General features: G+C 47.4%; 1 protein-coding gene across 4 annotated transcripts; it reads right to left on the bottom strand.

Moving 5' to 3' along the window:
* Positions 1-797: 797 nt before the first annotated feature.
* On the bottom strand, positions 798-15,602 carry LOC142090784 (nectin-1-like). 4 transcript variants are annotated; one of them, XM_075169157.1, is made up of 8 exons: positions 15,385-15,602; positions 15,187-15,249; positions 14,313-14,351; positions 11,338-11,487; positions 9,359-9,694; positions 3,919-4,230; positions 3,240-3,385; positions 798-2,305 (listed from the first exon to the last, which is right to left on the bottom strand). In XM_075169157.1, exons 4-8 carry the CDS (start codon positions 11,426-11,428, stop codon positions 2,132-2,134), a joined length of 1,059 nt encoding a protein of 352 aa, XP_075025258.1. In that variant the 5' UTR covers positions 11,429-11,487; positions 14,313-14,351; positions 15,187-15,249; positions 15,385-15,602; the 3' UTR covers positions 798-2,131. The 4 variants fall into 4 exon arrangements, with proteins under 4 accessions (XP_075025258.1, XP_075025249.1, XP_075025261.1 ...); XM_075169148.1 differs by having other exon boundaries at positions 15,187-15,602; XM_075169160.1 differs by lacking the exon at positions 11,338-11,487 and having other exon boundaries at positions 15,187-15,602.
* Positions 15,603-16,128: the final 526 nt, after the last annotated feature.

The raw sequence follows: 16,128 nt of genomic DNA, 5'->3' as shown, positions 1-16,128 counted from the left end.
ATCCATAGTCAGTATGCTTACATTCATTTCATTGCTACATGAAGCCAGACTCCACAGCACTAGCATATAGTATTTTATGGCATTGCATTTTAGTAGCTGGCTTTGTATAGCATGAAGGCAAATACATGTATTGATTTTAAGTCTTCTGCCTTTGGATGTCATTTGCTGTTCTCCTTCTGATACTGTGAAAGACAAATAAACCGATAACGCCTTCATTTCTTGTACAGCATTTTGCTTGTAAGCTACCAGATCTTCCTCTCTCACTCAGTCTCTAGTCTTGTCGTGCTTGTAAGAAGAAACCTACAAGAGCTTTTCACAATTCAACATTCAGCTAATAGTAAAAGAAATTACAATCCCACACATATACAGATACTTTCATGACTTTAAACCCTGCTTTACCCAACTCCGAGTGATCAGCTTGTAGAAAATAATAATAGGTAATCTCTGCAATCTTCCTGGATTTACAAAAGTTTCTTGCCAGCTCTTCCCTCTGAAAATCCTTTTCATTACCTTTGTCCAGACTCCCTGTTTCTGCAAGAGACTCATTTGTCTTTTTTAAAAAAAGATCTGTTAGTTTAAACATTAACGAAAACCTTTTAAAACTCAAAAAACCCTCTCCAAAAACCCCCTGAAGTGCAAGTGCGGACCCTGCTGAGTGGTGAGGGCTGACACTGCACAGCCAGCTCAGGAGGAGTGCCAGGGCCTGAGCCCTGCCCTCTCGCCCCCCACCACCCACCGACCCACGGGAAAACCTGCTTGTCCCCCCCCAGCCCCTTCCCTCACAGAGGAGGAGGAAATTAAGCTGCAATGGCAGGAAAGCTTGGACAAAATGCGGCTTCCTCCTTTGACAATTACGGGGCTCAGGAGAAAAATTCCTGGTTGTGACGGTTGCAGCCAGTTCCTCTTTCCCCACACTCGCCAGCTGCGCTATTACTAAGTGTTAGGGAGCCTAAAAAAGTGTTTATGACAAGGACTGGGTTTATTCATTCTCAACTCACCCACTCGCTTTCATTTTGGGTTACTTGGCTTTTTGACTACAACTCAGCCTGATTCATCTGGGATGCACATTTGAAATAGATGGGTGAGGAAAAACCAGATGACATGCACTTGCTCCGGGAAGCCAGGAGGAGAGGAAACAGCCTGCACTGGCTGTCTTCATGCTGCCCACAAGACCACGCCAGCCAGGTGGGCTCATTTCTCCTTCCCTGATCTACAAGGAAAGATTTCATGGGCATGGGGTGGGATTCAGGGAATTACAAGAGAACTGCTCAGATCTGACGTACAAGTTATAAGCAATGAATTTTAGCAATAGGTAAGACTTGTTGCCCTGCGCTGGTGTGTATCTGCCCACATGCAGCACGCACCCCCTCGCTCCTACGGGCTTCCTGCTTCCCACTACACTCAGCTGCCACTACACCATGACATACCCAAAACCCCCCAGGCAGCCTACTGCCCCTCCACCTGCCCTTTTATTTCCCTACTTCCTCCTGCAGGCAGGTGGGATGCCTGGAAACACAAGGCAGCTGTGATGGATTAGGGAAATTAAGGAGGCTGTGGAAACCACAGAAGAAGAGGGGAGAAGGAAACATCTACATGCCCTTTGCTTTTGCATTACTTTCTAGGAAAGGCTGGTGGAAGTTGGAGTCGGCAACTTCCTTGTGCCTGACGTCTCCTGGCTTGAAGCCTGTCGCTCCTGGTGCCTGGTTTACAAGTTCAGGCTGGCTGCAGTCTCAGCCTGATCTCTTGTGCCCTTTGGGGAACAGGTTCAACACCCGAAGCTCACAGCAGTGCGCTAGGCTGCTCCACGGGTTTTCTGCACCCTGGCTCCTGGCGGGTGTCTCCTTTGGCCCATCAGCAACACCTCCCAGGCCAGCAGCCCTACAAAATGCTGCCCTGTCTCAGACAGTTCCCTACCCAGTTTTGAGCTTGCAATGTTAAAATATCAGAAAGGAATAAACAAAACCCCAGAAAATACAAAACATGAGTTTCATTATGCAGATCTCCACAGACAGTCTGAGTCTCAAATAAATACTTTACAGCTTTTTTCCTACAAAATGGAATATTATAGTGTAACAAAATAAATAAATATCTATTATAAATCGTCCTTTTTTGTATTTCCCTTGGAGTGAAGTCACAGCAGGTTTGCTTGGAAGCCCGAGGTGCCATTGTAAGAAGTTTCTCTCTCACACGCATAGGGCGGGCAGGTGCTCAGGTGTTCAGCAGCGCGCCGGGGCACTGCGGGATCCCGCCTGCCCGCAGCTCCGTACTGCCCGCACTTCTTGGTCTTGGTACAGGCAGGAAGGACCTAACAGAAGAGAGGTTGTTGGGGTTTTTTCTTCTTCAAAATATATGGATATTTTAAGTGCAGGGGTAAAGATCCGGGCTGTGTGCATGACCAAATGGGTCCTTGCTTCTCTCTCTGTGAGGGGAGACTAAAGTTTTCCCCTTGTAACCCCACCAGCAGGCTCCAGCTTGGACCTAGAGGCATGGCACCCATGGAAGAAGACATGTATCACGTTTCCTCCCACTGCTTTTTGTCTCCAAAACACCCATCAAAAGTAAGGGTGCATGCTCTGGGTATATCCTGCGAGGAGGCTGAGTTGCCTTCAGGACAAAACTGGGCTGCGATTTTCTGAAACGATGCCATCTCACTCAGTTTACCCCCTCCTGAAGCTTGCCTCCTTCACCTCCTGTGCTAGGACAGCCTCGGTGGACAACCAGCAGCGCCTCGGCCCCTGCCGCGGTGCGGCTCCCTGGGCTTTCCACACGGAGCCACGCTCTTCCTCTAAAGACCCCATTTTGTTTGAGACGTGTCCTCGAAGCTGCTTCCTGGGTGAGCTGCACTGGCTGCGCCGGAAGGAGGTTATTTTTAGGAGGTGCAAGTATGGTGCAAGGGTACGGCCGCTGCTTGCACAACTATTTTGTGCGTAAATATAGTAACAGAGTGACGCTTCCCCACAGCATGACTTGTCATTGAGAAAGTGAATGTTTTCTAGCTGTCATCACTGTCGGGCGCCTATGGGCCTGTCTAAGCACCTTCACGTTTCCCCTTCCGAGCGTGCTGCTACCCAGCTGTCTGGCTGGGGGCTGATCCCTTCATCCCTCCCTGCCCCGGGTGCAGCCTGGGCTGGGCAGCATGCTGCCAGCTCCAGGGTGGCCGGGCAGAGCCGGGTCCCTGCGGCAAGCCCCGCAACCGGTGTGGGTGAGCCCTGCAGCAGCCTGGGGAAAGGCAGACCTACCCAGCACGGCCAGGCTGGGTTTCTCTCCGGGTCACGTAGGTGCCTGAGGCAGTGGCGGAGGAGGCAGGCGAGAAGGAGGAGGGAAGTCAGGGGGACCAGCACCCCCACTGCAATGGCAATGGCTGGCGCCACACTGCTGTCCGGACCTGTGGGGAAAGCAGCAGGTACTCACTTTGTGCATGAAGAAAACAAAATAACCCAGACCCTTTTCAGACATTCCTTGGCCAGTCCCTGGGGTGAGGCAGGGCGCACAGGGGCACTGGGAGCACATGCCAGCACGCACACAAGCGACACCACCAGCAGATCTGTGTTTGGGGTCTGATGCCACAGTCGGGCGTGTGGCACCCGGCCCCTCCGAGCTACCCAAAGCCGCACGTCCTCTTGGTGCGTCAAGCTACGTGACAGGGAAACCCTGCAAGTCCTCGGCAGAGGCAGGAAGGCTGGGGCACATCACGGCATGCAGGGCACTCGACAAACAGTAAGACATTTTATGCCATCGCTACGGGTGTTTGGATGTTCCTCGGCACCTCCTCCGTCCCTCCCCGGCCCAGCCTTGGTTACTCTGCCAGGTGCCTTCCCCACCTGCCCCCTGGTCCTCGAAGGACTTTCCTGATCTACCCCAGGAGGTATTTCGCGGTCTCCTCCCCGCTCCAGGACAGGAGCAGTGTGGCATACTGACCCTGCACCACGGTGTCCATAGGCAGGACCAGGGTCACGTTTAGAGAGGGGTGTTGGATCACGCAGGCGATGGGGTACTCCTGGAGGATTTTGGAGTGGGCGTGGGTGAAATTGCTGATGACAGTCACGGTCTGGTTGCTGAGCTGGACATGGTACTCCCTTGGTTTCTGCTGCAGGATGCTGGGAAGGTGCCAGGTGATTTTTGGAGCTGGTTTCCCTGTTGCTGAGCAGCTCATCCCCACCACTTTCTCAGAGTCCTCAGCTTTGTCTGGACTGGGCATAAGCTTAGCCTCCACTTTGGGGTCCGAGATGGCTGTGAAACACAAAGTGACAAAATCCGTTACTTTCTGCCCACGTTTGAGCAAAGAGCGTCTGAATTTACTATTATCTTGAAGGACAACCTTAATATCTAATTTTGCCTCCCCCTCCCCAAAGCCCCAGCAGTGACAAATAAACATGAAAGTGATCAGGCAGCAGTCTGGAAATGAAGAGCTTGGCAAAAACAAAGGACAAGAGGGTAGAAGCACCTGTGTTTCAATTCTGTTATTAACGGCAGCACTGCAGCATCCCAACTGAGAAGTGGTGATTATGGACGAGTAAAGAGCAACAGGTAGTGAAACCATGAAACCACATGTCCTCCTCTCTCTGAAAGGGCTGAACTGCTTCAATGAGTCAAAATTCCCGTTTTTTTTTCCTTTAAATGTATCTGCAGGATTAGCTTTATTGCTGTTTGAGATGTGCAAGCTTGTGGACCAAAGGACTAAATGCATCTATTTATGCAAGACAGCAATAGTGAATTTGTATGTGGTTACACCACAGGATTTCACCTGTGGAGGTTTTGTGCTTGTACAACTTTCTTCCCTCTAGTGTTGGGTTTTGGGGGCATCATGGTACCCCTCAAAACCTTGATTAAAGATCATTTCTTCTGAACTCCTCCTTACCCTAGAAGATTTGCGGATGCTGTCACGTTTAGTCTTAGTCAGCGAGAAAGACGAACTACAGGCATCATTCACGCTTACTCACTCACATGAGTGGATTCCTATTTATATGAACTGTGCTTGCAAGGAATAAAGAAAGGGGAGAAGTGCAGGAAGCTGTTTCCAACCTGGGTAGAACTCCAAGGGAGATCTGAACATGTAAGGACATGTCTATTCTCTGTGGAAAATAACCTATTTATTCCTCGGCCATAAAATCATATCATAATTTAGGTCAGAAGGGACCTCTGGAGGTCATCTCATAGAAGCTCCTGCTCAAAGCCAGTCTAATTAGCTCAGTTTGCTCAGGCCAAGATCTATAAAGGCACGTAGCTCCATTTGGGAGTGCAATCCACAGGTTTCCGTATAGCAGCTCACCAGCCTGCCTTCTACTTCAGTGCATGTGCTGATGGCATAGCGGTCCAAACCACACTCTATTTCTAGGTCCCTGTTTCTGAGAATATTACTTTTTTTCAACCATTTAAGTGCAGTGGCAATTCTAGTTTCATTCAAGTCTGAATTTATATGAATACCCTCTGATTAAAAAAGCATCTATTACTATATTTAATAGTACTCCATGTGTATATTACTATTTACATAGTAAAAATAACAATGGTCAGCGCAATATTTATGCTGAAATTAAATTTTGTCCCAACACTAGCAAACGTATCAGTATCATTTAGTCATCCTACTTTTAAACAAAAAAAATCTGGTTATTCTTCTTAGGAAAAAAATATTCTTTTTCCTTGTGGGATCTAAGTGAAGATTTGCATATGAATGAGGTGTAGAAGACACTGAATGATTCTGTGAAAGGGGGAAAAGGCTGGTGCCAGATGCATAATGATGCCTATAACCTCCTGGTACAATTCCAGATGCACCTCAGGAGGTTGTCTGGATCTTCCAAGCCATAACTGCCAGAGGGTGAAACCAAGACATTGGTATACACCATCAGTTTTACCTTTTTTTTTTAATGGCTAGACCTCATTTATTTACTATGGTTGTGCCCGCCTAGAAAAAAAAAGTGGGTATTTCTCATTTTTTACATCACCCAGAGACAGAAACTCAAACCCCACAGCATTGATGAAACCCACTAGTGTTGTTCTGAGAGCAACAAGAAAAGTGTGTAGGGGGATTTCAGCTGGAACTTCTCAAAATCTCCCATGCATGAAAAGGCAAGTGTCACAAACAATTTATGTTTTGATTATTAAATGATCTCTGAACTTCTTCTTTCACTCACGGGATGCATAAAAATAACATATCCACCCACAGCATTGACTTCAAATATCAGGTTGCAACATCCAAAAGCAGTAAAGGAAAGCTGTCACAGATGTTTCCAGAGGGGATGAAAAAAATTGCTCAGTATCTTGGCAGAAACATGTGCACTCCACATCTGTTCTTGTGACTAAGTAGTCCTCTCTCTTCCCACTTTGGACCCCAAGGAATGATTATCATGTGAAAAAAATCCTGTAGGGTGAGCTTCCCCTTGGCAAGTGTCTGCAATAGATGCACAGTCAAAACCTGTAAGTGTTTGCATTTGCAGTAAAGTCCTGCTACACTGTTTGTTGGCGTGTGCCCACTGCTGATGTTTGATATATACACTTACGTTAGCTGCTTCTTTTGCCTTTCATCAAAATATTTGTTTCCAGTGAAAAAGTACCTGCAAGAGATGTTGTGCGCAAGTACTCGCTTTAGTAGCTCTTGCAGAGCAGTAATGCAAACGTTCCCAAATTCGAGCTGTGGCAGTGTTCCCAAGTGTTTGAAAAAGGGACTTTCCAGGGAAGCTTTGATTATTTATAATGGCCTTCTGTAATTAAGGGGGGACTGTCAGGTCATGATGTGCTTTTTATGTTCAAAGGCTTGACAGTGGTCTTGGAGAGACTGATAAAAAATTTTAGGAATTACAGTATGCCTCGTGACAACAGAAAGCCTTTTCCAACCATATGGGTGTTCACCAGCAACACTCTGCCTCAGTTTCCCTGTCTAAGAAATAGCGCTGGCATTTCTCTCCTGTGCTCGAGACTTCCAGGTGAACAGTGCCATCTACAAGGAAGGCAGAAGGTCTCCAAAGACGGCCCAGCAAATGCCTGGGGAATTTTGTGACCCAGCAAAATGTTCTCGTGTGGCACATCTCCCTCTCTCCGTATCTACTCACTCAATCCCCTTCCTGGGTTTCATTCTCATCCTCTTTGGCGATGAAGGTCAGCAAAACATTTCCAAAGCAAAACGGAGAGGGAAGGGGAGCAGGCTGTTCAAAAGAGACCCGTCAAGCACACTTGAAACTATTCTGTTCCAAAATGGATTTTGCTACAGGGTAGGAAATTTCTGCTGCTTCTTGGGTTTGCTGTTTTCAGCCAGGCAGGTCTGAGATTCCTCCAGTCATACCTGTTTCTTTTTTCACAGTATTGTATCCATTCCTTAGGTGGTTTCACTTCCCCTCGTCACGCAGCGATGGTGCCCATCCTGGAACAACCCCTCTTGCGAAGGCTGTTGTAATTGGGCAATTACCAGCTTGTAAACTCCCTGGCAGTCCCCTCTTGAGGGCAAAGACATGGCAGCGTTTCATTTTCGGCTGGTGACTCTGGCTTGCTCACCTTGCCCTGAATCCCTGAGCCTTGGGAAATTCCTGCTGGCTTCACACTTTGTCCCGGGGAGTCCTCTGGGCTTCTTCAGACAAGTTGTTCCCATCGTTATGAGTTGGGGAATAAGGGAGTAGGACTGTGGCTTTTAAGTGGCATCGCATAAATTAGCTTCAATGAAATGCACCATATGTGAACCAAAATGTTCTGTCACAGTGCGGAACACTTAATTTATTCATGGTGACCCTCCACGACATGTTTGATAAAGCACGTTTCAGGGAGGCCACCATGACCCCTGTGAGCCAGCCCCTGGCAGTGGCCTGCGAGCCTGCACTGATGCAGCAGGAGCAGCGGGGTCATGCCTGCCCGTGAGAGAAGTGAAGCCCGTCTCAGTTGATGCTTTTTTGTCTGAGACACAGGAAGAGATGCTCGCGGGACTGTGGGTAGCAGCAGAAAAACATTTTGTTTTTAAAGCAGTGTTCTGCTAAAGGATGAATCATAGCCACAAGGCTGGTGATTTTGGGAAATATTTCTCCCACTTGGATAAAAAAAACAAACAAAACAACAAAACAAACCAAATCTAACTCCGTGATTAGATTTACATAATAAACAAGAACGGGATCTCTCTGCAAGGCACTTCCATATTTTCCTGCAATGTATAATTAGTGTTTACCCTCTGAATGACTCAGGGCTGGATGTCTTGAGGAACACCTTCCTCTTTATATCTGAAATATTGAGTGAATTTCTCCTAATTTCTCTTTTCTGCTCTAGGAGCTTTCCCAAGAGAGAGGAAAAAGAACTTTTGCTGCAGGCTTGGTTTTCCCTCGTATTTCCGCCCCCGCCTTTCCCCTATTGTGTAAGTCATCTTTCCCCTATAAGCCAGGGGCATTTTTATTTTCCGTGCGGAGGACTCCTGGCATGTGGGTATGTGTGTGGACATATGTGTCTGTGTCTTTGTCAGCAAAAGGTACTAGGGATAAACAAAATACTCTGCAGGGGCCATACGACCAGCGACAGGTCCCAGACACTGATATTTTCCACATGGGACAATGTCTTTGGCCAATGTCCCCACAGCAGAGTCACCGATGAGAAAGTCAGGAGCCAGCAGGGTGTCCTCAGGGCGTGTTTAATGTCTCAGTTTTCTTACTGGCAGAAAATCAAGACCCTCCCTCAAAAGATAAACACCTTTTCACTCTTGTTCCTTCTGAGTTCATCTATTGGTCTATATTTCATCTTGTACTTGCTAGCTGATGATTCCATATGGAGGTGTCAAATATTGCTACCTTGACTCACGATTTGCTTTAACTCTCTTCTTGAAGCTAATTGATGCTGACCTGCACAAGATATTAATGTGGCAAAGCCCACGAGCTGCGCTGTATTTCAGCCTCTTTTTTTGCAACCCTTTCCTGAGCCCAGCCTAGCCACTGCCATTTTTACTGTAGCTTCAAAATCAGCTTCCAGACACTCTGGTCATGCATATGCTGCTCTGCCTTTTGAATATTCTGAATTTTTAAGACCGAAGGCAGAGTAAGAAAAAAGTGCCTGGTTTCCAGGCTTAGGATGCGAGAGCAGGAGTGAAAGGAAGCAGAGGAGCACGGGGTTCATGTTTGTGGCAGGCCAGCTGTCAGCACAGCACACGGCCAGGGAAACTTGGAGGAAGTCATGGGTTACATGTCAGCTTTTGGATCTCGCTGCTCTTGACTTAAAGGGGAAGAAAATTAAAGAACTATTGAACGCTGGTTTCCCATCAGAGATAAACCAGAGAGGGAGGGAGAGCCAGAGAGGAAGCTGAGCCAGCAATTTAGCAAGGACCAGTGGTCAGGGAAGGATTTTCCCAGGGAAAACAACCTGGTCCTCAGATGACAGCCCATATGTGATTACAATGCCTTACCGTAAACCTTGAGACACATCCTGCCGGTGACAGCCCCCGAGGGGAACGTGTTGAAGATGCACTTGTAGCATCCTTCATCTTGGAGAGTGACTCCACGAAGGGAGATGGCCGAGGCTTGTAACTCACTCTGGGCAAAGCTCACGTGGCCGACGTAGCCCTTTGCTATCTTTTGGCCATTCATCGTACTGTAAGTCGCTATGTTGTCTTCAGCCCCATCCGTCTCCTTCTGCCAGGTCACCTGTAGCACGTCTTCTTTCGTGACCGACCGGCATGAAAAAGTAACATTTCCTCCTGCCTGGACTGACTGGACCTTTCTGTGCATCACCTGCACGGACCCTGGGGGAGAAGCAGGTGCTGCACTCAACATTTCTCACCACCCTTCTGCAACCCACCCCCCAGCAGAGGCCCCCCAGCCCCTCACCCTCACTCCTGAGCAGAGCAGCTCCAGAGGGTCTCTCTGCCCCTCCATCCAGGGAAAAAATGAAAACACAGCTCAAAAGAGTTGCCCTTGACCTGACACTTCTCACACAAAGCATCTCGCCAGCCTGATTGCTGTGCTATAGAGAGCACCACCAAGAAAGGCAGCTCCAGTGTCGGGAGCGTCTGATTTCTGTCTGCTAAGACTTATCCCACGGGCACCCGTGGGGAGGTTTCCTAAACGTTCAGCTATGCTAATGCCCAAATGGGCACTGGTGTATTGCAGTTCTCTGAACCCTCCCGCGGTGCAGTGAGAAGCAGACCAGTAAAGCTGCTAAAAATTCTTACATGTATCGCTATACATCGTGCATCCACGTTTGTCAGAGACTGACAAGTGAACAGAAAACCAGAAGGAAAAGGCAAGGTAGGGAGGATCAGCAGCAAACTGCACCCGTCCTCCTCTCTCAGGCTTGAGGCTGTGCAGCTGGGAAGCAGCTGAGACCCTGCTGAAGGCCCACAGACGGAAAACTTTCATAGCATAAATGCCGTGGTATTAAAGGTTTCCAGGGAAAAGAAAAAAAAAACAAACCAATCTCCTCTTCCAATTCACAGACACTTGTGGAAAAACTATTAAGGCAATCAAAATGCATGTTCCCAGCTTTGACAGCTCAGCTCCACAGTCCTCTTAGGATAATAGTTTTTAAAGTTTATTTGTATACATCAGCATGGGAAGGGAGATATCAGCAGGGACAGTTACAGCACTGAAAACATATAATTCAACTTACAAGAAGGGAAATATCTTTGCAGGTTTTAAAAAGGAGTGAGGCTGTCGGCAGTGCCCAGAGGTACGCTTGCTAACCCACCCGACAAAGCTCGCTCAGGTCCTGCCCTCTCTGTGGCTGTGGCCATGGCCAGGCAGATGTCCGCAGGAGATCAAGAAGCCAGCTGTAAAGCTGTGCCAGTCATTTGGCTTTTTAGAGCTCCGTAGCGCCGTAGGCAGAATACAAACCATGACCATGGAAGCTAGTTTGAAACAAATTCAGGCTTTTCTACATGATTTTTAATTACAAAAAAAAATGTAACACACTCACGCTTTTAGTGGCCTGAGCAGACACCTGCAAGCACCACATCCACCACTACAAATAATTCTGTCCTGGCTAAAGCAAATCAATGCCAGACTCTGACCCAAATCCCAGCCACAACAGGAGATGAAATCAAACTTCAGTCATACGGGTCATTGGGAACATTTGGACATTTGCCTGGTTTATGATTTGCAAATTGCAATAAGTTCGTACATCTGTCTGCAGCTTATAAATGCACTGGTGGTAAATTAAGGAGAGGATGCTGTCAATGCAAGCAGCAGTGACACGCCTGAAGCCCCACACGAGCGGTGCAGTGGCGTGCAGTGCCCCAGGTGCCCTGTCACCTCTGGGCTCTCCCGGGGGACGCGGGGCGGGGACTGCAGCACCCAGCAGCGCAGCAGCAGCAGGCTAGCAGGGCCACAGAGGTCCCTAACGCCGTTACAGTAACAATACAGACAGACAGACAGACAAGGGAGTTACCTGACGTAACGGTCCAGATGCTGGAGAGGAGCAGACAAGCGACCATCATCTTAGCTGTGCCCTCAGCGAGACGAGCGAGCGACTGATCCATTAAGCGCGGCTTCCCCTTTTTTATACACTTCACTCTTACTCTAGGGACATTCCCCCTCCCTGCACATACGGTAAGAGGCATCTCGTAAAAACCTCCTGCCCTTTGGTACTCAGCAGAATTATAAAAATTTTGGGGGACATGACAATAAATATCAGAGCCAGAAACTGAAGATTTTCCAGCTGGGCTGCTAGACAGATGAGGTGATGGGGTTACAAGGCTGGGTTTTTCACCAGTGCCTCTCCCATAAGGTTAGGTTTTTGCAAATGCCTAAATAAAAACCCAGATTTCTAAGCTGGCTGGGCGCCCGATGCCGGCAAGGGGCAGGAGGAAAGGCCACCCTGGCCCTGACTCAGGGAAAGGAGCTCAGGTCAATAGTCATGCTGCAATGAGTAGTACAGATGTCCCCAACGTGTAACTCAGAGGACCCAGTTAGGGGTCTGCACCCCACGTGTAAATCAGCAGAGACCCAGGAGCTGCTGATGCTGCTGTAATGCAACTCTTTTTCCAGGTAAGGAGACCAGAGCAAGCCAAGCGCCCAACCCAGCGCCTAGGTCATACATTGCCTTGGGGAAAAAGCAGAGCCTTGGTCTCCCCTCTCCTCCATTGAGGTTGCCCCCATCTCCGCAGGTCCGTGCTCCTTCCCCAGCCCTCTCCCTCGGAAACACCTCGCTGTCCTGCAAGCACACCCATTCCTCTCCGCCCTCACCTGAGATAACACAAAAATAGCTCACACAGCCATTTTGAGTCATTGTTTTTGTGCCTTTTTGCTTTGTCATTTTTACGCCTGTGTTTCTCTTTTTCTGCTGGCTATGATCACGTTGCTGGAACCAACAAAACCCTGAGCCCGTGGGTCGCTCATATGCTGCGTGGTGGGGCAACTAGCCGGCGAGACGTCATTTGCTAATCAAATTTGTACTGGTAAACTGTGTTTCATGTTTCTGCTTTCTGATTAGATGGCTTACATTTTTGCAAATTCTTACTACTCCAAATGACTATGATTGCATTAAAAATGTTTTATTTTAGTTGAATTGCGCCACAGATTAACCTTGAATCATGTAAATAGGTTGGGGAAAGCCAATCATAACGTGACAAAAAAATTCTCGGACATGCTTACACATACACAGTTCCTTCTCTCCTCCCAAGTGGTAATTAATTATCTGAAGATAGAAATGGCTCAAGTATCAGTATTCCTCTAAAGAAACATTTTGGGTGTGCTTTTGGGTAGGTTTAATAATTTATTCCTGTCACTCTGTAAACTATGATTGCTTCATACTATTGTCTTTTTCCTTTGAGGTATCACATCTCATTTTCCTTTCCTTATTTTCACAGTTGCATTTTCCTGAAAGATTTCTGGAAGGGCGTTCTGGCCTGACCAAAATGTGAAATCAATGAAAAACAGTTCTTGTGGGTTTTGCCAGACCATTTTACAGCTATTAAGCAATGCAAATATCTTCAACAGGCTCTGGACCAAGGCTCTGGACCAAGTCAGAGGGAAACCGGCCAGCCTTGAAATGGAGATTCACAAGCAAACATTTAATTTCTGATTGTCAGCCTCTCAGAACTTCCAAAACTGAAAAAAAACATTGAAGATTTGCTGAAACTATGTCCTTTTGCATCAAAGCCTCCTAGCAGGGTGCGAGTGACCTATGCAAAGATTCATTCCAGGCTTTGCTGGTGTCCTTACCTTAGCTCTGCTACAATTTTGAAACAAAAGATTAACAGAAGAACTTTCCATGAGCTTGCAGACACTGTTGATGAAGTCCTCATAGCTGAACTTCACCACTTAGTGGTCACAGAAGGAACTGCACTCGACGTAAAAAAAACCTGCACCCCAGTTGATGTATTTTGCTGCTCATAGGAAATATTCTTGTCAGCTTTACCCATCTTATTTTCTGCCAGAAATGCTCTAGTTTTCCAAAAGTCCTTCCAAACAACCTTGAAAACCTGGATGCTGCTACAGCAAATACCTTTCAATAAAGAGCAAACCTTCAGTCTTAGCAACATCCCAGCAAAGGATAGGGATAGCTATTGTGGTTGGAAAAATGTGTTGACTTTAAATTGTTTACAGCATCCCCTACCTGGTGATAAAGAGCCACCTACGCTGGCTGCTCCTTCCAGGCTCTGCCTCTCCCTGACAGCTCCTGACGCCCCAGGGAACCTGGGCATGCAGGGACCTCCCTCCCAGCTCACCTGCGTGTGTGTCTGCACGCACATCTGACTGCTGCAGCACCTCTTTCTGACCCCCCCTTCCTCCAGGGACCAGCCAATGTCAGCAGTAGATTCATTACTTTAAACATAAGGCAGGCAGGAATGTGAGATCCACTTATTAACCCCACCACTTATTTCAGTTTTGTGAGTGCATTTATTCAGACAGTTCCTGATCTCTTTGTCTTTGCATAGACTTTTGATGGATTACAGACCTCCTCCTTGCTTGTCAGTCAGATCGCATGCTCTCCTGCTTCGGTTGCACAGCAGCTTCATTTCTGAGAATTGCACACCATGCCTGAGCTTCAGGCACTTTCCAAAGCCAGTGAAAGCTTGGGAATAAATTAGGCAGAAGATAGTTCTGCAACCACTGCTTGAAAAACCCAGTGATTCACATTCTTCCCTTCCTTTCTGCTGCACTAAGATGGTCTCTCTAGTTCCCAGTAAATAAAAAAGGACATACAGCAATTAATTGCACAGTGACTAAATGACAACATTTCCACACAGCCCAAGTGACTAACGATATCAATAAATCACATAGCTGAACTTTTGGAAAATATTGCCGACGGTAGCCATTCAGGCACAATTGTAGTCTAAACCATTGTTTTATCAACCAACAATCTAAAACATTGGGTTTTCAACCATCCAAACCCAGGTTAACAACCGGGTAGCTGCCTACTTTGTCAGCAGGATTCAGCACTCCCTCTCAAGGCACTGCCTGTAAAGAGAACAAAACAGAGGGAGGTGGTTTCATCCACTGCTGAATTGTAGCAACTTTTGGAGGTTGGTCCATCAGTACTAGTAGTAGGTACCACTATTGGGAAGCAGCTTGTCAAATGCAATTGAACAACCTGGCACTTTATAACATGTTCATAAATAATGCCTGCGTACGGCAAATCTCTCTACGTCTCGGCTGGATTTGGAGAGCTGCAGTAAACTGGGGTAAAGACAGTAGCTGCAGCTACGGATGTACGCTCCAGCCTGTGTCACTGCATCGGGGCGGGCTGCGGCAGGACCTGTGGTCAGTAGCCAAGGGGTGCTGCAGGACGAGGCGATGCTCATTTGGGCAGGGTTACAGACAAAGTGTCACGTTTGTGCACAAGTTTTAGATCAGACGGCACAAGGGTAGTTTGTAGGCAGCCACAGCTGTTTATCCTTGGTCATGTTTGACTTGGAGATATTTGATCTGTGATCTCTTCCCAAACCGGGCTCCCTCCCTCCGCTACCACACTGCCGTTGGCTGCAGTAAAGGACTGCAAACTGCAGCTGCTGGTGCTGAAATCTGGTGTGGGACTGCCTAGCAAGTGCAAAAGAGAAACAAAGCAGAGGTGCTGCTTAGCTGAGACCTACCTCGTGGTGGAGTACACCTATCTGCAAAACCACACGTTACTGGGGGACAGCACATGTTGTGAAGCTGTCCGGTTAACTGCCCGTCACTTCTCACCTCTGTGTTTTGATGAAATTGCTGCAGACACCTGAACTCTTATAGAGATTTTTTTTTGTTTTTCCAGCAATGTACTGCAATTACAATGTGTGAATTAAAACATACTTACTCCTTGAACTATCAGCCCTGCAAATTGTATTTCTGGTTCTTCTATTTTTTGTCTTCCTTGTAGCTCAGGAGGAAGAAAAAGGGATGAAAAAGGGATAAAAAAAGACAAAAAGGAGAGGAGGAAGTAAAACCAGATTGCATTGGAAAGCTTCAGTAGCAAAGGCTGTGCTTCGCTGGGGTTGAAGGGTTTATTTTTTACCATTTGGTTTGTCGCACCATTTCTCAGAAAAGCAAGATGGCCAAGCATGTGGTTTCCTCTTCCTGAGAGCACCCAAAGTTGCTATTTCAGTCAAGGGATCTTAGAGGGAGTCCATGCTGCAACCCGCTAGTCACTTCGTAGAGGCCACCAGCACCAGCATTCCCTTGCTGGCCCCTAGGAAGACACATCACTCATCCATTCCTCCCCTCTTCCTCTGCCACCCCACTCATCAGTGCTTGTTTGCGGTGGAGGCTTTGGGGTTGGTTTTTTTTAGGTGCACAATATCTGGGTGCTGCATACGCTTACGGTGTGAGAGATAATGAACCTCTCTGGTCACTGAGTTTCACTCTGTAACACAGCCAGTACAGAAAACAACTGAGCCAGCAGGGAAACCACACCAAAATTGGCTACCCCAGGGAGCAGAGATCCACTGGAAGGATGGGAAACTGCCTACCAAAAATAAGGTAGGTTCAACACCGTTTTATATTTAATTACTAAACAAGAGGGCTAAGAGAGTGATTTTATTAAAAATAGGAACAAATGATACCTGCCTGAATCAGCCTTAGGGGACCAACCATGTAAGGCACCATGAGGAGCTTCTTGATTAAACAAAGGTAATTTAGCAAGCAAATGAAGATGAACAATATAGCTCTTAGTATGTCAAACAGTATTGCTTCAGGCTGTTTTCTGTGGAGGTGACTTCAGCTGTAGGCTCCCAGCACCGAGAGCCTGCTGAAGTGGGGA

Source organism: Calonectris borealis, chromosome 1 (assembly GCF_964195595.1).
Source record: "Calonectris borealis chromosome 1, bCalBor7.hap1.2, whole genome shotgun sequence".
NCBI classification, from domain to species: domain Eukaryota; kingdom Metazoa; phylum Chordata; class Aves; order Procellariiformes; family Procellariidae; genus Calonectris; species Calonectris borealis.
The sequence above is the reverse complement of the archived record's forward strand: the minus strand, read 5'-3'. Positions and strand labels throughout refer to the sequence as shown.